At 39.3% G+C, this 21,964-nt stretch overlaps 1 protein-coding gene across 1 annotated transcript in view; it reads left to right on the top strand.

The window, feature by feature from the left end:
- The window catches only part of LAMA3 (laminin subunit alpha 3), a 262,122-nt gene that overhangs the window by 198,278 nt on the left and 41,880 nt on the right, over positions 1 to 21,964 (top strand). The window contains 12 exon segments of the mRNA XM_037508729.2: positions 963 to 1,072; positions 3,994 to 4,074; positions 8,515 to 8,621; positions 11,879 to 11,929; positions 12,796 to 12,947; positions 17,317 to 17,427; positions 17,532 to 17,643; positions 17,842 to 18,009; positions 18,974 to 19,170; positions 20,291 to 20,407; positions 21,074 to 21,228; positions 21,472 to 21,613. Coding sequence (XP_037364626.1) covers positions 963 to 1,072; positions 3,994 to 4,074; positions 8,515 to 8,621; positions 11,879 to 11,929; positions 12,796 to 12,947; positions 17,317 to 17,427; positions 17,532 to 17,643; positions 17,842 to 18,009; positions 18,974 to 19,170; positions 20,291 to 20,407; positions 21,074 to 21,228; positions 21,472 to 21,613 — 1,503 coding nt within the window.

Raw genomic sequence — 21,964 nt, 5'->3', positions numbered from 1 at the left:
AACTGAAGTGTCACCTCCACATAGAGAGATAGAACTCATGAGCAGGTTTTTTAAATTACTTACTCCAGGCCATACAATTAGCACAAGGATCTCTGAATTATCGAAAGCCCACAGCAATGGGAGAGTTCCTGCCTATTTTTGTGCATTTAGATTTTTATTACTAACACCAAGACAGGTTTTACTGAGTTAAATACTCCACAAAATCAACACATTTGACAAAATCCATTACGTTTAGTCTCCATAGATTGTTCAGTTGCAAAGTTGTAACATCTCAACACTTTACTGAAGAATAACTTTCATTAGCCATTGATTTTAATGTGCAAATAATTAGATTTGCTTTAAAAAGCTTAGATAAAATTTAATTTATTAGGACCTTGGAGTGAAGTTGGGTGTTTTCTCAGATACAATGGAACTTTCATTGTATTAATATATATCATGTGTTAAGAATATTTCAATTTTATTGCTCTTCAGTATATCATAGTTAGGTGAAGTGTGAAATGAAACCAGGTAGATTTTCAGAGAAACAATTCTAAGGGAAAGAGGAAAGGAGTTTACGCTTACTATTGCACTTTTTAAAAGCCTCCTAACAACCTTGGGAAGTGGGTATTATTCTAAGTGTATGTAAATCATACATCAATGAAACTGGTCAGAGAAGCAAAAGAACTGGCACATGATCCCACAGCCAGGAAATATTACAGTGGCATTTGAAATGCACAAATCTCTCTCTACTCCGTCATTCCTCATGATGGTAAGCACCAAATAGCTGATGGAAGGGCAAAATTAACACCCTTTTTATAGCACCAGTAATGATTGAATGGACAGGAAAAGTATGTGATTAGTGTACTGATATCTCTGTACAGTCAGAAGACTTGAATTATAACTGCATGAGTGATTAGATGACAATGACCTTATAGCAAAAATATAATAGGCTTCCATTAATTGTACTGTTCCTCTGTCCTAAGAACTGCCAGCATAACACTGCTGGGGACCACTGTGAGCGCTGCAAAGAGGGTTACTATGGGAGTGCCATCCACGGATCCTGTAGTGCCTGCCCGTGTCCTCACTCAAACAGGTACTGTGGAAGCTGGAAAATAATCTATAGGCAGGAAGTAGCTTGGTGGTTGCCTGGGACTGGGAATGGAGGGTGAGCAAGGATAGGAAGTGAATGTTAAAAGGGTGTGGGATTTCTTTTGGGTTGGTGAAAATGCTCTAAAATAAATTGTACAATTTATTGTACAATTCCAAGAATATAATAAAAGTCATTGAATTGTACATTTTAAATAAGTGAACAGTATATATGGTATGTGAATTTTATCATAAGAAAGCAGTTAGATATAAAAAAAGAATGAACAAAAATTCTAAACAAAAACAGTTTTTCTAAGCTGTAAGCTTTTGGGTATTTCCTTTTATTTTTTCAAGATTTATTTTTATACATTCAAGGACTGGGGTGTAGGCCAGAGTGTGGGGGGTGAGAGGATTCACCAGAGACAGAACAGGGAACAGAACAGGCAGATTGACTGAAATACACTGCTGAGGGGAACAGCGGGTGAGAGGGAAGAGGTCTGCTGCGCCATGTGGGTCAGCTCCCTGGCAGGGGATCAAACTCATGAAGCCACAGTGGCAACAGCTTGATAGCACTGAGACTTTAACTCCTGCACCACCAAGGAGACCCCGATATTTCCTTTTGCTATTTATTCAGTGGCTAAACAGTTATTATTGAACATCTATTATAGGGTAAGGAATTGATTTTGCCAGATGCTAGAGAAACTGAAGTAAGGAAGACTGGCAAACTCTGATCTTACAAGGCTTTACCTGGAAAATTGGGGAGGAGTCATCACATGCAATGAATACATGTACAAATCAATAACTATGGTTTCAGATAGAAATGGTATTTTCTGCATTGATAGTAGAGTCTTTAGAAGAAGTAGTAGGAGTGATTTTTCAAATTATTGGGTAAGGATCAATGAATGATGAGATGGAGTGAGCCAGAGCAATATCTTAGCAATGAGGGGCAGGCAAGGAAAAAAACAGAAGAGAAAGCCCCCATAACGATGTGTTTGTGGACAGTCAGAAGGCGAGCGTGACTGGAGTACAGTGTGGGGGAGTGAACTGGGTTATGAGGTTGGCCAGGCAGTCACTGTTCAGATCTCCTAAGAACCTCACAGGCTATCTGAAATCATCTGGATTTTATCCTCATTGTGATGGAAACCACAGGACAGTCCTGAACCACAAACAACTCTAATCTGAGTTGTCATTGAGACTCTAGGATGGCCAATAGATTATGCAGGTGCAAAGTCACCATTTTCTTTTCACAATAATCCTTGTTCTTTTTGGTCTTGGCACCTTGTCATATTCTTGCTCATCATGACATGTTCGCTGTGGTGCAAGCAAAACAAAACAAGTGACTAAGTGGAGGAGTGGATGTGAAAATCAGGAAGTACTGCCAAAGTTTCAAAAGTGCACAGGCTTAGGAGCACATGTGCACCACAAGACTGATTGATAATCAGCACAGTATCCGAGAAACTGGCCAAGTCTTAACATGAGCAGGAGTCACCTGCCCCAGTGTGGCTTGAAATGTGCACCCAGCTTTGCTATCTGTGCCTTTGATGCTCCTTAAACCTGCCCTGTCCTGTGGCTTTATTTGCAAACGCATTTATCACTTTATACTTGCCCAGACTTGTTTGAATAAAAGCTAGAGAGAACAGGAAGCAGCAAGATTTCCAGAGTGCCTCAGAGAAACTTTTCATCTTTGGTGGCAAAGCATATTGTTATCATCAAGGTCAGCTTCCAGCTTCAAGGCAATGAAGTAACAGGCAGTTTCTCAGATTTATCGATAAGTGCCTACTTTCATCTGATTATCCTTCCAGCAATATTAATACTGCTGACGAATTTCTAACCATCTGTTTGGAGGTGTGACTCTGTATCCATCAAATAGACCAAGAGAAACTTCTCAAATAATTCTCTTAGCAAATGATAAAAGAAGTTAGTTTCCCTCAGACTTATGTCATGAATTTTATTTTTAAAGACTTTATTTATTTTTGTGTAGAAGAACTGGGGTGCAGACCAGAGGTGTTGGGGGTGAGTAGATTAACCAGAAAGAGAGTGGGGAGCAGAATAGGTGAATCAACTGAAATAGACTGCAGAGGGGAGCAGCGGGCGAGACAGGAAAGGTCTGATGTGCCTTGTGAGTCACCTCCCTGACCGGGGATTGAACTCAGGCTGTTGAGGTGGGCCACCACGGTATAGTGCTGAGCCTTAAACTCCGAGGCCAACAGGGAGGCCCTATGTCATATATTGTTCAACAGACAGATAGACATTTCACAAGGCAACAGCTTTTTTCATGATCTCTTTTTAAAAAATCTTCTCAACTATCCCAGTTTAGAACTGAAAGAAAGGGAATTCTACAACTTGATTTGAAAAATATAAAAGTCACTGATATTGTGCCCACAGAATTTTCTAAACATCAAGCATGCTCCTGCTTTAGTTCCTTCTGGGGAGCCAAAGGATTGCCCCCCTCCCAAAACAGCCCACTTTTTCTTCCCAGAAGGCACCATGCCCAGTAGAAAAGAGCTAGAATAAACAAGAAGAAAAACTTTTTTTTTTTTAAGAATCAGAACTCTTTGTTCTTTTTCTGCCTAGACATGTTTTATTCCTTCCTTATTATTCCTGGAAAAATGCTGTTGTAATCATCTCTCCCAAAGTGAGTTACTTTGCTTTGTCTTAAGGGAAGGAATGTATTTCTCGAGGCCAAAAATAAAACAAAATACAGTCCTTCATGCCTTGTCCTTCATGCCTGGTTCACCAAAATGTGCCCAATGTCAGCTGAAGTAATTCATCATTATCTCTACAAGTCTCCATGGGCAAAAGTTCCCTTACACAAAATAGCAGTTGGACCCTGGGTTTCCATTTTCACTTGATACAAGTCAGTTCTCTGTGGTAACAGAGCCAATGGAATTATTCTTTTACTGGGGCTTTTCTTTGTCTCCCTTCAAGTTTTGCCACCGGCTGTGTCGTGGATGGGGGAAACGTGAGGTGCTCCTGCAAACCTGGATACACAGGAACACAGTGTGAAAGGTGGGTGCTGCCCCTCCCGGGCCCGCAGGTGGGGTGGGCTCAGCTGGCAGGCGCAGCTGGCAGGGACTGTGGGCGGGGCTCTGCTGGAGCTTGGCTCAGAGCTGGGTGGGGCAGCAAATTCACTGAGGCTGGAAATAGGTCTCTTGGGAAAATACAAGACTGCCCACTTAATAAATCATTAACTTCCTTCTGTTTCTTATTTTGTACATGTTTCAGAAATTTGAGAATGAGTCCCAACATACATATCATAGCCCTGTATTCTCACCAACATGCAACCCCACATATCCTTCCCCTTACCCCTCCCAGCCCTATGCACCCCGACCCTCTGCATGTCTTATTGACGTTTTAATCTCACATCACAGCTAGACTTAGAATCGATGTTAGGCAAAAATTGACCAAATAACCTTGACTACCTCAATATCCCATTTCTCAACAATCCACAGTTCATGTTGCCTGAAATATAGATCGTGTTTGGGTACATCCCAAAACCACATTCAGTAGGGTGAGATCTGCACAAGGAAACCAGACCCACTGGGGAAATAGCAGATTCACATCCTTGGTGTCACGTTCCAGGGTATGTGCCCATTAATGATGGGGCGGGGGGCGGGGCAGCTGTTTCTCCCTCGTTTACTCTCATGTTCTCACACATGCTCTCTCTGTGCCAGGGAGATTGAATTAAATTCACTTAAGCTTACTGTGTGAATGCAAGATTTCTATATAAATTTGCATTTATTTCTCTACATTTTATCTGGTTCTTGTGCCATTATCACTTCTGTAGCATTTCTGAAAGCATAAAATGCCTTTGAAACGTGCTTTATTGTTTGTTTGTTTATTGAGTAACATAGTTTTACAACACTGTGTGCAGTCTAGAGGCACAGGATCACACCTCTTCAGATGGATGTTCACACTCCCCACCCACCACGGCCTCCACTGTAGTCCATTGCTCTCTGTCCTCACCCTGCTGTGTACTCTCCTTCTCTCGCTCTGGTAGCCTCAATTCAATAGACTTCCTTCTAGGGCCATTGAATATTTGATTAAGCGAGATGCCTCCTATCACCTTTATCTAAAATTTTTCTTTCATCATTCTGGCATATCGTTTCCTGGATAAACTTTGGAAGAGTTTTACTAAATTTCAAGAAAACCCTGAAAATTAATTCAACTGGTTTTTGTAATAAAGTATGTTTGGTCCCGCTACACTGTGGTAATCTGAAGCATTTTGTGGACTTCAGTCTAAGGGAGGACTAGAAACCAGCAGAGTTGGAAGCAGAGGTGGAAGGCAGCTGAGCTCTAGTCAGGGAAATAATGCAAGACAGCCTAAGGAGTGAGAGTAGAAGGGGGGCTGCCTTATCAAGGGGAACACTGAGCATCAAGTAGGAGCATGGACACTGTCCTGTGGTAAAAAGGAACATTTCAATGTTCTGTTTTCCATTTCAATGAGAACAACATTGCCCACACTTGCTTCACATTTATATTCATTTTTCCTTCTGTAGGGGCAGAGAGGAAATGTCCCTCTATCCCTCTGGGTTCTTCTCAGACTGACTGAATGATCATATTAACATAAGACAGATTAGCAGGAAAAAAAGAACAAAGGTAGTTATATACAAATGGAGAATCCACATAAATTTGGATATTTTTTTCACATCGATTTGGGAATAAATGGGACTTCGAGGAAAGCAAAGGGGACTCACATGATGGAGAGCGACTCTGGACAAAGACCAAATCTCTGTAATTAGATGTTTTCCTGTCCCAAAGATAGTTTTCTTTCATAGAAAGTTTATTTTTGGTAAAAATCCTAATTCTGGGTAAGAACCCCAAACTTTAATCTTCTAGGTAGTTAAGAGAGTGATAAAAGTTTCTTGAGAGACTGCAGGGCCTCTATTAACCTAAACTCAAATTAATCCACAAGCCAATGACATGTCTTGGGAAGGCATGTTCTGAATATCTTGGGGAGACTTACTATTCTTCACTTTAAATAAAAAAAAAAATGTATGGAAATCCTAGTGAATACCTGGCACTGTGTCAAGAACCACAGGCACATAAGTGACCCCATCACAGACACTGCTCTCAAGTGGGGAACAGACATTAAGTGGTGAGGGCGACATACCTGTTTTAAGTCCGGCTGCAATAGGAGGGGTGCCCAACCAGCCTTGGAGAGTGAGGACCAGAAGGGGCACCAGGACTGAGACGGGGAGGGTGGGTGGGATGGGGGTGGGGATTGGAAGCTTTGTCATTTGAAGCCATGGAAGTCATCCTTGGTAGAGATTTCCTAATTCATTCCTCCTTATGGTTCTTCACAAACAATGAAATAGAAAACAGCAACAGGCTAGATGAGACATCCACTTGGCAGGCAGCTGAGTTGTAAAGAGGAAATCTTAATTAACAGCTCTCTCAACTTATGTTTGTTATGCTTGATGTAACAAAAAATCAAGTTATTGTTTCTGAAAATGTTCTTTTAACTTTTTCACAGGTAAATGCCATTATAAAGTCACATTTTTTCATTTGTTAAACTATTATTGAGCACCCACTCTGTGCCAGACCTCGCTCTCAGCACTAGTTGTTAATTATGCAAAGACAAAGACAGGACAGCATGGAGTGGGAGGTAGGATCATGGCCAGGACTTAGGTGGGCAGGACATAGTGCTCATTTGTCTCCCTCGGCCACCCAGAGCCACAGATGACAAACATGTTTTCTGCTCTTTATCTGTTGTGCCAATATTATCTATGAGATCAAGAAGCTTTACCTCAGTCCATTGTGTTTAACCACTACCACAGTGTGAGAATAAGGGAACCTGTTATTTCTTGTAATTGGTAATTAATACTCTGCAAAAGTAAAGAAAACAAGAATCAAACTTCCTAAATATTTATGTGACTATAATAAAAGTATTTTGTAGTTATGTGTCTTTTATGAGGAAAATAAGTGAAACATCTCAAGCTAGAGTATTTTATAACATAAGTCTTTTGTGTAGCATTTTTTTTGTTAGAAAAAATATTTTGTTAGAATATGAGCTGATCACATGAAGTAAAACCCTATTATTAGTGCATAACAATCCTGCTTAGTGGACTTAGGTAAGTCTCTTCAGTTCAACCACCTTCTTGGTAATTAGGGAATGGCTGAGTTTTTTGCTTCTCATTTATGTACTAAAATGTAGTAATTCCAAATGACACCAATTGCACGTATATATTTACATTTCATCATGTGTTATAATGGTAGCTCCCTTTTCTTGAGTGTCTATTATGTGCAGGCATTGTACTACATTCTTTATACATCATTTCTTAGCTCATATCCATTGAACCAAAATATTTCAATGAGTCGAGTTCATTCACTCACTCAATCAACATTGTATTTGCCTGGCACATACCATGTGCCCAGATTCTCTACCAGGTGGTAGGAATATATACATAAGCAAAACAGCCCAAAATCCATGTGCTTCTAAAGCTTACATTTTCATGGGATGCATGAAACTTGAAGGGTTAAGAAAACAGCTCAAGATCACATTAGTACATGGGAGAGTCAAGAATCTAGCCAGTTCTTTTTGATTCAAACCTGTGTCCTTTGCACACTTCTTGGATGCTAAATTTAAATTTGGAAAAGAGAGTCAAATACTCTGTTTCCTTGCTCCTATCTGTTCTGTTGATGATGAAACAGCACACACATTGATTTAATGAAAATTTGGTAGCAAGTGAGGGTGTGAAGGATAGGGTAGGAGTAGAACTTTGCTAATAGGCTTATTTTAATTCACATCCCACTTCCAGAAACACTGACATGTGTGTGTTTTGTTTTTTAAAAAACAGAAGCTCGGAACTAAGGAAATATGATCTAACTTGGAAATAAAGAACTAAGTTCTCATCATTAAATTATCTGGAATAATAAAAGCCAAGAGTAGCAGCTGTAACTGCTCTAAATTGTTCAAACTTGTTCTATACAAAACTGCAGGAAGCAGTGCAAATTTAACTTCTGCAGACTTGAAATTGAACAATAGGAAATATTAATTAAATCCCCCTTTATTTAAAAATTTGAAATTACATGAATTTTACTTTGAATCTTTTCTTTGAGGAAATTAGTCACAAATTAAGCAATATTTAGCTGTGTGATATCCTCAGGAACATAACTCTTGCATAAAAACAATCACTCCTGATTTCCATATTGGTTAAGCCACTAACTAACTCCTATGTGTATTTTGTTTATCTTCCATTCAGGTATAGGAGTAAATGGGGATTCGGTTGTTTTCATGTCAAGGAAAAAGAGAGCTTGCTTCTTCCTCTCATAAGTTCTCTTTCATGCCATACATATCTCTGTATTGAGACATACTCATTCTTGAAAATCAGCCTTCCTCCTATAGTGTTATAATTTCCCAAATAGGGAGCTAGAAGTTGAGTAAATTGGCTTGTATGCATGATGAGTTATTTGACTGTTTCCTCTCTTTTTCTGTATTTTGTGTAGGTGTGCAGCAGGATATTTTGGAAATCCCCAGAAATTTGGTGGCAGCTGCCAACCTTGCAATTGTAACAGCAATGGCCATTTGAGCAGTTGTGACCCCTTAACTGGAGGTAAGATAAGCTCACATCTCTGTTAACCCACATTTATAAAACTGGTATAAACTGGTATAAAATAACAGTTGAAGAAACCAAGCAAACATTGTAAGGCTAGCATAATATCATCTTTCTTCATGTGACTATTTGAAGAAACCAAAATAGTCTTAGCCTAATAGCAATAAATGTTCTGGAATGTGAGTTGTAAATGATTGAGATGGATTTTGTATGCTGTGGAAAATACAATTGCTGAAAGTTAATATGGATTCATTAGGAGCAACTTGAAAGCCAGAGGAAGACTCCCTTCCTTTTTTGACAGAAAATATTAATATAATTTATCAGAAAAATGTTACTGATGTAATATGAGACCAAATCCTTGGAGAAATCTCTCATAACAAAATGAAGTACTAAGTCCTGGGTCTAGGGATCAGAACTGGTCAAGTGACTGTTCCCAAGGGAATGCCAGGTAAATAGGTCATGCTTCAGGGTTTCATCCTCTGTTCTCTGTTGTTCAGCATTTTTTACTTGAATAGACATACAGGTGGCATGCCCACCTAGCAATGAGATGATGCAAAGTTGGGATAGATCACAGATGCCTCCTGTGACACATTTAGAATACAAAAGATCCTCAACAGCCTGACATGATGGGCCAGTCCTAACCAGATAAAGTTATGTTGAGGATAAGTATGTGGTCCTAAAGTTAAATGGGAAAATAATCCACCCTTAAGTATGTGGTGAGTTGTGGCTTAGCAGCAGGAAGTGTAAAAAAACTTTAGGTTTCTGTCAGCAGAAGTTCAATTTGGCTCAAGAGAGTAATGTGGCTCCCTAAGAGCCCTTACACTGTCTTCATTCAGCTATAGTGTCAAAAATGAGTGGTCTGACAGGCCTCGGTCTGCTCACATAAGTACTTGTGTGGATTTGTGTCTTTAGGAGACAAGAGAGAAACTCTAGTTTGTTTAGAAAGAGAGGAGATTGTGAAGGGACTTAGAACCATGTCACATGAGAAACAATTGACAAGGCAGGAGAGAAAAGACTTGGAAAGAACTTATTTGAAAGACTGGTGTGTGGTCCAAGTATTGGTCATGTTTTCTTGTGGCAAATGGTACAGAACTTATACCAAGGAGTGGAAGGTAGAGGGAGCTCTATTTTTGAATCATTCCAAGAAAGAAGTGTCAAATGTTTAAAGATGAAAGGGGCTATTTTATTATTTTTTATTTTTTTTAAAGATTTATTTATTTATGCATACAAGAACTGGGGTACAGGCCAGAGGTGAGGGGAGTGAGAGGATTCACCAAAGAAAGAGTGGGGAACAGAACAGGTGGATTGACTGAAGTACACTGCTGAGGTGAGCAGCTGCAAGACAGGAGAGGTCTGCTGCGCCATGTGGATTGCTCCCTGGCCGGCCGGGGATCGAACTTGTGGTGCAGAGGGTGTGGAGCGCTTCAGTGCTATGCTTAACCCTTTGTGCCACCAGGGAGGCCTGAAAAAGGCTATTTTAAAAGGGGATGAGTTCTATCACTGAGGTTTTCAAGGAGAAGTTTCAACATCACATACAGCTTATTCATGAAGCAACATCTTTTCAACCCTCTTTTCTCCTGACTGTAATAATAAAATAAGCAACCTGAAATGAGAATGGTAACTACTTGTTCCAAAAGTGGAAGAAAATACTCATATATGAGATTTGTTTGTTCTTGTGAGCTTTCTTTGTTGGTTTTTTTGTTGTTGTTGTTTTTAATCAATAAATACAGGTTCTCTGGTGCTCAGATCTCAAGCTTGTTGAGAAAATTGCACTGATAAGGCAATCATCCACACAAACCAAGTATCCCAGACGCCCAAGGTGCTGTGAAATTTTTTGAAGGAAACTAACCCATGTTTCATTTTTCCTGGACCGCAAGCACTTAATCTAATTGAGGAAATAAAAGTCACACAACTTGATATGCATGAAAGAATGATTCAAATATTTTTTAAAGGATGAATAAGAGAAACTTGTGATTATACATAACAATAATATAAAGTATATTCAAATCTATATATAAAGGAGGCATTGTTTTCCCGTGGTAGGATCAAGGCTTTTAATCCGATTTCCCCAAATTTTCCATAGTGAACTATAAATTTTTTACAATTAAAAGTATATATGGGCCTCCCGGCTGTGGCGCAGGGGGTTGAGATGTAACCTATGAGGCTGTCCGCAACGTCTGCAGCACTGGTTTGATTCCCCGGCCGGCCAGGGAGCAGCCCACATGGTGCAGCGGACCTCTCCTGGCTCGCCCTCTGCTCCCCTCGACTGTGTGCTTCGGTCAGTCTACATGTTCTGTTCCCCGCTCTGTCTCTGGTGAGTCCTCTCACCCCCCACACCTCTGGCCTGTACCCCAGCTCTTGTGTGCATAGATGGATAAATCTTTGGAAAAAAAAAGTATGTATGATTTAAAATATATGCGTATACTCATTAAATGTGTAATATTATCTGTTGCTGAGTAGGAAAAGCATGGAAGCTTCTTTGTAGCCTGTCTAGGAAAATTCCAAGCTTTGAGATTTCGTGTGGTGTGGCTAGGTTATTTTTCAGAGGCACATGAGATTGTAAGAATGTATAGTATGGGGGAAAGAGTAGAAGTGGAAGAAGTAAAGTATGTCCAAGGATGACCAGTAGTCTTTCCAGATTCTTGCTCAAAACCTCCAAATTCCACTTATTGCAGTAGTTGGTGGTGTGGGTCCAGTAACATCGTGCACATGTCTCTCTCATAGTGTCTGTCACTGTTGGACAATTTGTTGGCCTCCCCTGTGGGACTACGAAACCACAGGACAGCAGGGATTTTTGTCTTGCTCTTTTTGTATTTTCTGCACCTTCATAGGGCCACGGCACATAATTGATGTTCAAAGGTGCTCAATAAATGTTTACTGAATGTTCGTGGATGATATTGGAAGAGATGCCAGCAGTTGTCTAGTAAGCTATCAAATAAATGACAAAAACCTTAACACCACTGATTGGGAATTTTAATTTGATAAGAATATCACCAGCTTTGTAGAGAAGAAATTGAAAATATTAATCAGGGTGGTCACAAGAGAAGTTTCTGCAGCAAGACTCAGCAAGAATGGTCAGAAATAAGAGAGATCTTGGAACAGTAATATGGGTAAGGGAGGGGAAAAGGAAGGGTTGGTGATGCTGGAGAGCTGGGTGACTAAAATTTTCTAAAACCAGCTTTTCTAACAACCAAGTGAAAAAGCAGATGAAGAGTACACTTAATAATACTATCTTCTTTAATTACTCCTCATTTCAGACTGCATAAACCAGGAACCCAAAGATGGTGACCCTGGAGAAGAATGTGATGGTGAGAGAAGAAAGCCCCCCTCCTTTCTAACATATGGAATTTAGTTTAAGATACATGAGCCCCAAGCTGAAGTGTGCAGTTTCCAATCTTGAAAAGTAACGATGGCAGGAGGGAGGTGGAGGACTACTTGGGGTCAAATCCATCGTCTGTCAACTACTAGGTGTATGATCTTAGAAATTAACCCTACTTCTCCAATCCTCGTTTTCATCATTTGTAAAATGAACATAATAACCATGCCAACCTCATAAAGTTGCTAGAAAAATTCTTGTAATTCCTTTATCACAAGGCCTGGTAAGTAGCAAGCACTTAATAAATAAAAACTATTTTTTCCCTAGAACCATCATTTATTGCTCCTCTAATTTTTTGAGCTATAATTGACATACAACATTGTATTAATTTAAAATGTACAACAAAATGATTTGCTTATGTATATATAATGAAATAATTATCATAATAAATTTACTTAAAATTCATCATCTCGCTTGGTTTCAAATATTTTCATGACAACAACTTTCAGGATCTACCCTGTTTGCAGCAGCCACATAGCCAGTACAGTGTTGTGGACTGTAGTGACCATGCTGTACCTTATAGCCTGGCACTTATTTGTCTTAAAACTGGAAGTTTGAACCTTTAGAACACCTTCACCTATTTCCCGCACCCATTTTTTTTTAAAATGCTTTCTGCATACTTCCCTCATTCAGAAAGCTCAAAACCAGATTTGTGCAAAACTGATAAGATGCTCAGAATTTTTATTTTTGCCTGAGATGCTCTATATGCATATAACTGGGAAGATAGTCCTTGTGCTCTGTTTGCATCTCTGTGCCTCTGGCCTACAGAACATTTGCTTTTGCTTGTGGCCCTTACAGATTGTGACAGCTGTGTGATGACACTCTTGAACGACCTGGCCACCATGGGCGACGAGCTTCGCCTCGTCAAGTCTCAGCTGCATGGCTTGAGTGCCAGTGCGGGCACCCTGGAGCAGATGCGGCATTTGGAGACCCAGATCAAGGATCTGCGGGTAAATACCTGTGGGCTCAGCATGCATCTGGCCTAGACACCTGCTGAGTAGGTGCTGCGTGAATGAGTAGGTGCTGCAGGGGCGGGGTAGGAGGGGGTGACTCCCTATAAGATTCAGGGCTTTCTTCCTCCCCTAATCCAAATGAAGATTAGATTTTTACTGCTGAACAATGCTAATGAACAACAAAACTAATACAAAGCTTATGATGGAGCTATATCCTGAAACATCCATCCTAAGTCAAAAATATAGTAGGTCAAAATGCTTTTAAAACACCTAACCAACAGAACACCTAAACTTAAATGTGCTTAGAACATTTACATTAGCCTACAGTTGGACAAAATTGTCTAACACAAAGCCTATTTTATCAAGTGTTGAATATCTCATGTAATTTATTGAAAACTGTACTGAAAGTGAAAAATAGAATGCCCTCATTCCAAATTTGGAGGATGCATGTCACTTTTGCATCAACGTAAAGTCAAAAAAATCACCAGTCAGACCTCTGTAAGTCAGGGACTCTCTGTTCTTCTAAGTAAAAGTTCTTTACCTCCTGAATGTTTCTAGGCTAATTTTTCTCCTAGAACTTTTAGTTTAGTATCTTACATTTGGAAGACTCAAAAAAAAAAAAAAAAAAAAGATTTGTATAGGTTGATAGGAATTATTCTTTAAATATTTGAAGGGATTTTCCATGGGTTCTCTGTAGGCATTCCCATGTTGGAAGATTTTTCAGGTTGTCTATTTCTTTTTGGGTGATATTTGGGTGATATTTGGTAATTTGTGCTTTTCAAATTTTTTTTTACATTTCATTGAAATTACCAAATGTGGTAATTTGTGCTTTTCAAATAATTTTTTACATTTCATTGAAATTACCAAATGTATTGACATAAAATTGTTCATAATTACTCCCTATTATCTCTTCAATATCTGAAAAAGCTATGGTGATATTCTCTCATTCATTCCTGAGATTGGCGACTTACAGTACCTCCTTTTTTCTTGACTCTTTTGGCTAAGGACTTACTTGCTTTACTAAACCTTTTTACTTTTATTTATTTATTTTTAATTTCACTAATTTCTGTTATTATCCATATCTTCTTATCCTTCTGCTTGCTTTGGGTTTGATTTGCCATTTGGGTTTGACTTTATATAATATTACTGTTCTCTAGTTTCTTAAGGTGAAAGTCTATCTTACTGACTCACAATCTTTCTTATTTCTAATATAAAATGTAATGCTACAAATATTTCTCTTAAGCACTACTTTAGCTGTATTCCACACCTGTGGGAATGTTGTGTTTTCATTTTCAATCAATTTGGAAGATTTTCTAATTTCCCATGTGGCGTGTCTTTGGCCCTTAAGTTAATTAGAAATGAGTTATTTAATTTTCAATTGGTGGTTTTCCAGACAACTTTCTGTTACTGATTTCTAACTTAACTCTTTTGTGGTCAGAGAACACACTTATTCTTTTCAATTTTGAGGTTTGTTTCATAGCTCAGCATATTGTCTGTCTGGGATAATGTTCTATGTGCACTTGGGAAAAAGGGGCCTCAGAAGGTACCCTGAAAAGTAATAGGGCTTAAATTATTCCTACAGGGCAGTGTTAGACTCCTTTTGGGATACTGAAGTCTCTTCTGCCTATTGATAGAGGCTGAAAAGCAACCTTGAAATTGCTCAATGCTCACTCTTAGACAGTGGCTATGTAGGAAGCCAGAAAAGCTACAACCTTACCTCTAGAACCTGGACAAGATTGACAAACCAGGATCTGTACTGGAATGTGACATCTTCAACATCACTTTAGTGCTGAAGTCCAAGGCTGCCAAAAGAAGACCTAGTGCTGGACTAGGGGTAGGAGTGGTGGGGGTAGGAGTGGTGATAGCTATAAGATCACTCTACAGGGCACAGAGATGCAAAGAGAGTAGTAGTATCCTCCTACTTAGGATGAGCCTGAAAACACTGCAATCGACTAATAATGCAGAGACATCCATCAGGAGCAACTGTGGAGAGATGTTTTCTCTTTAAAGAAAGTGAAAAGAATAGGACAATATGAAAATTACTTTGAAGAGTAACAGCTAGTAGAAGGAAAAAGAATTTGGGACATTTTTAGAACATCAGAAAACAAACAAGAAGAGGGAGAAAATGAAATTAAAAATCATGGAAATGAAAAAAATATCTCATGACAGTAAAAACAATTTAGTAAATGAGATAAATCCTAAACTAGACATATTGATAGAGGCTTTGGGGAGCGTTGCATAAGCGACTTTGAAATGAGAGCTGATTCTAAACACATTAATGAGACAGTGGCCCCTCTATATTTGTGAGTTCCATATCCTCAGGTTCAACCAACCCAAATTAAAAATGTAGCTATGATAGTTATGTCTGTATTGAGCATGTACAGATTTTTTTCTTATCATTATTTCCTAAGCAGTACAGTGTAATGATGATTTGCATTTACATTGAATAGGTGTCCTAAGTAATCTAAAAAGGATTTGAACATTTAAAGTATGTTGGTTTTATGAAAATATTGTGCAATTTTGTATAAGGGACTTGAACATCTGAATTTTTTTTATCCAAGGGGATTCTGGAACCAAACCCCCTGAAGATAATGCAGATAGGGACAACTATCACCAAGGGGAAAAAAAAAAAAAAGATGCTAGAAAAATCGCTTTTTCACAGGGTAATTTTCATCCAAGTTTTATAGATTTAATATACAGGAGAAGGAGGGAAAAAAGTCTTTTTGTTTTGAGAGAAAAAGAAACCACTGGCGTTATTTTGATGCCATTAGTACAACCCTGTGCTTCTTTAACAAAGGGAAGGGAACCAACATTTCAGTACTCACCCTGTGTGCCAGACTTAAGTCTCATAATATGCTAGTAGGAAAACAGCCTTATTTTCCTTTAACAGGCCTTTAAAAGCCAAGCAGCTTGTCTACAATTACACAGCTATTATTTGGTGGATCTAGAAGAATTCAAAGCCAGATCAAATTCTTAAGGCCACATTTCCCCACTATGCTTCTTGTCCAGTTGTTCCACTAACATTCCTCAGAATGATGTGCCTCAGTTTTTCATATTAAGATTAAATTAGAAATATCTTTTGGCTTTATCACACAAATATTATGTAAATTCAACAGTAATAAGTATGCAATGAAAACTAACGATTTTGAATGCTTTTATGTACATGACATTTTGTAATACTTTAGCCCACTTATCAGCAAAAACAACCCAGCAGCTTAATATTATAATTCCCAGTTTACTAATGAAGGCTCAGGGAGGTTTATCTGCTAAGTGTGGACCTATGGTTTAGATGGTTTAGAACTACATTGTAAAGTCTCATTCTTTCATACAACACTTGCTCTCACATAGTAATGGAATAATTGTATGGTTTTTTCCTGTGGTTCTTTGCCAAGTATCAGTTTTTTCCAAAAGGTTTAAAAAAAAATTACCACTTTAGATACAATATACAGCAATGTCACCCTCAAAAAGTAATAAGACAGTTTAGTACCCCCAAAATTACAGGGGATCCAGATTTGGCCCATCCCAAATGAGCTCTAGAGACATGGCATGGACAAACCACACAACTTCTTTGGTTTTCCATTTTCTCATTTGAAGATGAGGATATTCAATTAAATGAGCTCTGAGTTCCCCTCCTGCTTTAAAATTTTTTGAATCTAGGAGTTCTGTCATTGAAGTACCATAAGTGCCAAAGTTAGCATTATCAGGTTAAAGGAGCTGAATTTGGGCCTCCCTGGTGGCACAGCGGGTTGAACGTAGTGCTGTGAAGCTGTCCACAGCCTCTGCAGCTCGCGGGTTCATTTCCAGGCTGGCCAGGGAGATACCCACATGGCGCGGCAGACCTCTCCTGTCGTGCCAGCTGCTCCCCTCGGCAGTGTTTTCGGTCATTCTGCCTGTTCTGCTCCTCGCTCTGTCTCTGATGAATTCTCTCACCCTCCCATGCCTCTGGCCTCTGTACCCCAGTTCTTGCATATATAAATAAATCTTTTTTTAAAAAAGTCATCAAAAAATAAAGATTTAAAAATAAGGAGCTGAATTTATTATAGAATCTGTAAACTAATACATTAGGAAAGTGGTGTCACTTCTGTTTCTATATACGGTTAGGTCATTAATTCAGGTGAAGTATTACCTGACTCTTTATGTTTTGAAATCTTGCTACTCTTGCTTTAGGGTCATAGCACAGTTTACGTTACAAAGTAGATTCTTCAATGTAGCCTACTTCAGAGAACCATATTTTTCCCCCCTGTGCAAGCAGCTTTGGTCTTGATAAGTGAATTGTTTCATTTCATCACCAGGGTTATCAAGTTAATACCAGACTTGCTTCAAATTTCTACCGTAAAGTGACATTAACTTTGTATTTTAATTTCAGAATCAGTTGCTCAACTACCGTTCTGCCATTTCAAATCATGGATCAAAAATGGAGGGCTTGGAAAAAGAACTGACTAACTTGAATCGTGAATTTGAGACTTTGCAAGAAAAGGTAATACATTAGGTCAAAACATTAATATATTTTGCATTCAGAATATTATTAGTTGTTTTCTTCCATAATTTAGTTTGCTGCTAATCAATTTACTTTTTTTATAGGCTCAAATAAATTCCAGAAAAGCACAAACACTACACAACAATGTTGATCGGACAGCACAAACTGCAAAGGAGCTGGACTCGAAAATTAAAAATGTCATCCAAAATGTGCACAGTAAGAAGTGTTATTCAGTCAATGAAATATTTTTTATATTACATAGCCTTTTGTGCTATGTGATCTTATTTGTGAAAAAGATCCTGCAGTGATACTAAAAATCTATTAAGAACCCTCTATAAAAATATCTGCCTTTTTATTAAATAGTCTATTGGAGTTCAGAATTCCCACATTAATAAACTACTCAATGGTCTCTAGTTCTTGTGAAGCAGATCTCTGGGACAGATGGAGCAGGAAACAGAGTGCCTTCAGGTGATTTTTCCAGAGAGCTGGCTGAAGCGGAGCGCATGATGAGAGAAATGCGGAACCGTGACTTTGGAAAGCAGTTGAGAGAAGCAGAAGCTGAAAAGAGAGAGGCCCAGCTCAGTAAGGACACTCCCTAATTCTTACATTCAACCCATTCTCTTTGGTTTGAAATATGGTGTGCAAAGCACGCTGTGAGGGCTCTGGTTACAAGTAGAAAATATTGTTATCATGTATGTTGCTGTGAGAGCATCTTGTGATGAAACAGGTATCCCTTCAAGTTGTCAAGAGGCTGTGGACTATAACATCTTACAAAAGAAGAAGAGGTTCATCCCCTAATATAGTAGTTTTTGGATACTGGTACCTCCTTTTCCTTTTTAGTTGTGTTGTCATTCTTTCACTCAGTTCCTCTCAACTTCCTCATAGCGTTTTTAATGGTTATCTCACCACCACTGAATTTTAAAATCACAAACTGATATTAACACTGCTAGTACAAAAAATGGGTACACTAGACATTAACTGAATATATCTAATGTTCTTATTAGGGAAGGTGCTTCATTGTTCAAAACTGAGAAATATTAGTTTACTGTATATATATATATACACACATCTATACATAAGCATATATTTTCAATTACTGATCTTCATTCTTGAGTAAAATGTTACATCAATAATTAATATACAGTAGGAGCAGTTCCCTGTTAGCATTTGTATTATTTACATTTAATATTGGCCTTGGCTTTTTTAACTGTAAGGAGACAGTATTAGAAGCAGTAGCAGCAGGTGCTATATAGTTGCAGTTCCAAGGCTGACTTGCTGGTCATGCAAACTTGGGTCATCACCTGATTTCTCACAGTCCCCATTTCCTTATCCAAAACAAGAGAACAATCATGGTTATCGTGAAAGTTAAGTCAGTGTGTGAGGCACATGGCAGGTATGCTACACAAATGGTAGTGTCTTTCCCATTCCCTTGCAAGTTTAAGGAAAACCACTAGTAATTAAGAAGCTCAAGTCTCCCTCTATAGCCTATAACTGAGCTTCAATGTACTCATTTCTCACATGGAAAACATAAAGTGATGTATTACAGTGCTGAATCAGATAAGGAGCTGGCTGGAGAGCTACCAGGGGGAGAACAGTGGACTTGTGAAGAGTTTACAGGGTTCTTTAAATGAATACGAAGCCAAAGTGATTGAGCTCCGTGATGCGCTACAGGAGGCAACTTCCCAAACAAAGCAGGCCACTGGCCTCAACCAAGAGAACGAGAGGGCCCTGGAATCCATCAGGGTGAGTTCATGGTTGGAATGGGCATGTCTCCGTAAGGACGGATGCAGAATCAGGGATTTTGTTGTCATACCAAGCACCCCTCTGTCTGTCAATCCCTAGTGAAACAGAAATGGGGCATTCAGTGCCAACCAGAGTCATTCCTACTGCTCAGGGGCCAAAAATGTTTCTAAACTGAAACCACAGCAAAAGCAGAGAAAATTGCTTCACCCCTCCCCTGACTGGAAGCATAGTTGAGGGATAATGTTATCAAGTAGATGAGAATTTAAATTAATTAATTAATTCAAAAATGGAAATTGTATGCTTTAAATAACTGACTTTTCATATCAGATGTGCAGTAACCTAATCATCAACTAAGCCATGAAAAAGTCAGTACCTGCTCTCTCATTAGGAAATAAGTCAAAATCCAGGCTGCACATAGGAGATGCAGGGATAGAATGTGGAGCTTAATATTCTGTAGTTTACGTTTCAGAGGTGAGCACTGTGTGCTAAACCACCACAAAAACATGAGGGATTCTGAAGTGACAGAGATCAAGGTGTAATAGCATAGGCCTGACCCCCCTAAAGAACTTAGTAAAACAAAATAAAAATAGCTCAGCAGATGGCAATAAGGTTAACAGCCTCTGTGATAGTCAGAACTCTGTTGGAAGTACCTGATTACTCCAAGGGAAGGGAGCAGGTCTAATTTTCTGGGTCTCTGAACTCTGGCAGCACCCTCGCCTGGCTTCCTCAGCTCCTGTGTGCTTCCCTACTGAAGCCCCCACCTCTTCAGGGGACTGACACGTGGAGAGTACTCAGGGCTGGCGTTGGTGTGTTTGATTAAAATCCCTCATTCTGATCCATGAGCCAGAGATTAATTATATACCTATATACTGGCCGAGTTGACCACAAAGGAGGAAGCTTCTTCAACAGTGGTAGCTGTTGTTTCACTGACCCCAGTTTGAGGAAACTAAAGTGGCACATTCCCCTACAAAGAACTGACCGCCCCTGGCTTCATAGCTGCCTCGATGGTCAAGAAAACATTCTGACTCTGAAAATGCTTCTATGCTATTGTCCAATCAGTTCCTGTGCTTTCTGATAATACAGCATGATCTCAAACAGATGCTGTCTTTATTTTCTGCAGAGACAAGTTAAAGAAATGAATTCCCTACGGAGTGCTTTCACCAAGTATCTAACCACTGCAGACTCTGCCTTATTGCAAACTAATGCTTCCCTGCAGTTGATGGGGAAAAGCCAGAAGGTAGGGATGAGACTTGTTTTCTAGAAAATTGAAAACATGTAAATTATATTGCAAGGAAGCTATGATATGGGTTGACTGATTGCTTTCTCCAACATAGGTCTTTAAGATGGAAGGAGATACACCAAAATGTTAACAGTGGTGCTCCCTTGGGGAGGGGCATATATGATACGTCATCTTCATGTCTATCTGTGTTACTTAATTTGCTTACAATGTGCAAATGTTATTTTTGTGATACAAAAAAGATTGTAATACTATTTTTAATATACAAAGCAAACCTTTATTAGCAGAAGACATTTAGGATTGATAATAGAATGACATTTCTTAGCTGCCCAATGGGCATTTTGAAAATACCCTTTATAATTGCTACTTCTAAATCAGAGTGTGTTTTGGTGTTGTGTAATCTTACCTAAGGGTAACAGTTTGCTTTTACAAAATTTATCAAAAGTGGTATCCACCATAAGGAAAATGTTCCAAATGGTGGTAAATCTTGGGAGAATCAGTGTCACTATATGAAGTAATCAAGGATTAATTGGTGTCCCCTTAGGGCTTAGAAAACAATTTCTCATGTGTTATCTCCTAGAAATATGTCATATGACAGAATTTAGGGAAACGGCATGTACATTCTTTATTTAAATTTACACTGTCTCTGTTTACTTGGAAAAATAGGACTATGAGAAATTAGCTGCCACTTTAAATGAAGCAAGACATGAACTAAGTGACAAAGTGAGAGAACTTTCCAAATCTGCCAGCAAAACGGCCCTTGTGGTGGAGGCAGAAAAGCACGCGCAATCTTTACAAGATCTGGCAAAGCAGCTGGAGGAGTGAGTGGGCTGGGGGTCTAGCTGAGCCTAGTGTGAAGAGCTCCCGGCGAACAGGGTCTCCAGAACTGGGTGAAGGGTGGGGTCCAGGGCCCACGCAGGTCTGAACCCAAGCAGCCACAGAGGGCTGAATCCCGCTTGTCCTTAGGTACAGCTGGGGAGCTTGCAACCTCAGAATTGGGGTGTCTGGGGGCTCAACTAGAGGGAAGGAGGGCTGCTGGAGCACTTCATCTGTCTGTCTTCCAGGATCAAGAGGAACACCAGCGGGGATGAGCTCGTGCGCTGTGCCGTGGATGCTGCCACCGCCTACGAGAACATCTTGAATGCCATCAAAGCTGCCGAGGAGGCGGCTGACAGGGCCACGAGCGCATCTGCGTCAGCCCTCCAGGTGGGCAACTGTACCAGCTCCTTCTCCAGATGCGCCCTGGAGCTGGCTTGTTTCTTTCTGTGTGCACTGTGAGGAATATAAGGAAGCATTATTTTAAATCACACTTTGTTAATAGAATAGATTCAAACTTGCTCTAGACATGGGTCCTTAATATTTCTCTATACTATGTATACTATGTATACTAACTTCACTATCAAAATTGAACCAAGGAAAATATTACAACCTACTCATTAAAAGGCATGCTTTTATGCTGTGATTAGTATTAGCATTTACCAAAGAAGAGAGAGAATTTTGTAAAGAAATTGATAACCATTTTCCCCAGACATTTGGTCCTATACCTGAGCACATCTG

Source organism: Talpa occidentalis, unplaced genomic scaffold, assembly GCF_014898055.3.
Source record: "Talpa occidentalis isolate TD23 unplaced genomic scaffold, MPIMG_talOcc4v2.1 talOcc4.13, whole genome shotgun sequence".
NCBI lineage: Eukaryota > Metazoa > Chordata > Mammalia > Eulipotyphla > Talpidae > Talpa > Talpa occidentalis.
This window is presented reverse-complemented; position numbering and strand designations above follow the sequence as displayed.